At 61.0% G+C, this 344-nt stretch overlaps 1 protein-coding gene across 1 annotated transcript in view; it reads left to right on the top strand.

Annotated features, from left to right (window-relative positions):
- Positions 1–60: 60 nt before the first annotated feature.
- The window catches only part of OPRL1 (opiate receptor-like 1), a 10,583-nt gene continuing 10,299 nt past the window's right edge, over positions 61–344 (top strand). The window contains exon 1 of the mRNA XM_009326822.1: positions 61–233. Within this exon, the coding sequence (XP_009325097.1) occupies positions 76–233 (158 nt within the window). The 5' untranslated portion in view covers positions 61–75. The remainder of the gene's footprint in view (positions 234–344) is intronic.

The following is a 344-nucleotide window of genomic DNA, read 5'->3' as shown; positions in this document are numbered from 1 at the left end:
TTCAGGATGGACCCGCTCTACCCTGCCCATATCTTAGAAGACCCTGACCTGAGAAAGCTGCTGAACGACTCCTCCATGCTGAACCTGAGCTTTCTCCCCAGTAACTGGTTCAACAACGGCACGGGGGACAGCTTCCTGCCGCTCAGCATCAAGATCACCATTGTGGTTGTCTACTCCATTGTGTGCATTGTGGGGCTGGTGGGCAACTGCTCCGTCATGTATGTGATCGTCAGGTAGGACACGCAGGCAGCACTCCAGGGAGGCTCCGGGGAGGGCTGCGAGTGGGGCAGACCTCCCCCCCCCCCCCCAAACCCCCCTGTGGGGGGAGCCGGGAGGGGCCTTCC

This window comes from Pygoscelis adeliae, unplaced genomic scaffold (assembly GCF_000699105.1).
Source record: "Pygoscelis adeliae isolate BGI_AS28 unplaced genomic scaffold, ASM69910v1 Scaffold286, whole genome shotgun sequence".
Lineage (NCBI taxonomy): Eukaryota > Metazoa > Chordata > Aves > Sphenisciformes > Spheniscidae > Pygoscelis > Pygoscelis adeliae.
This window is presented reverse-complemented; position numbering and strand designations above follow the sequence as displayed.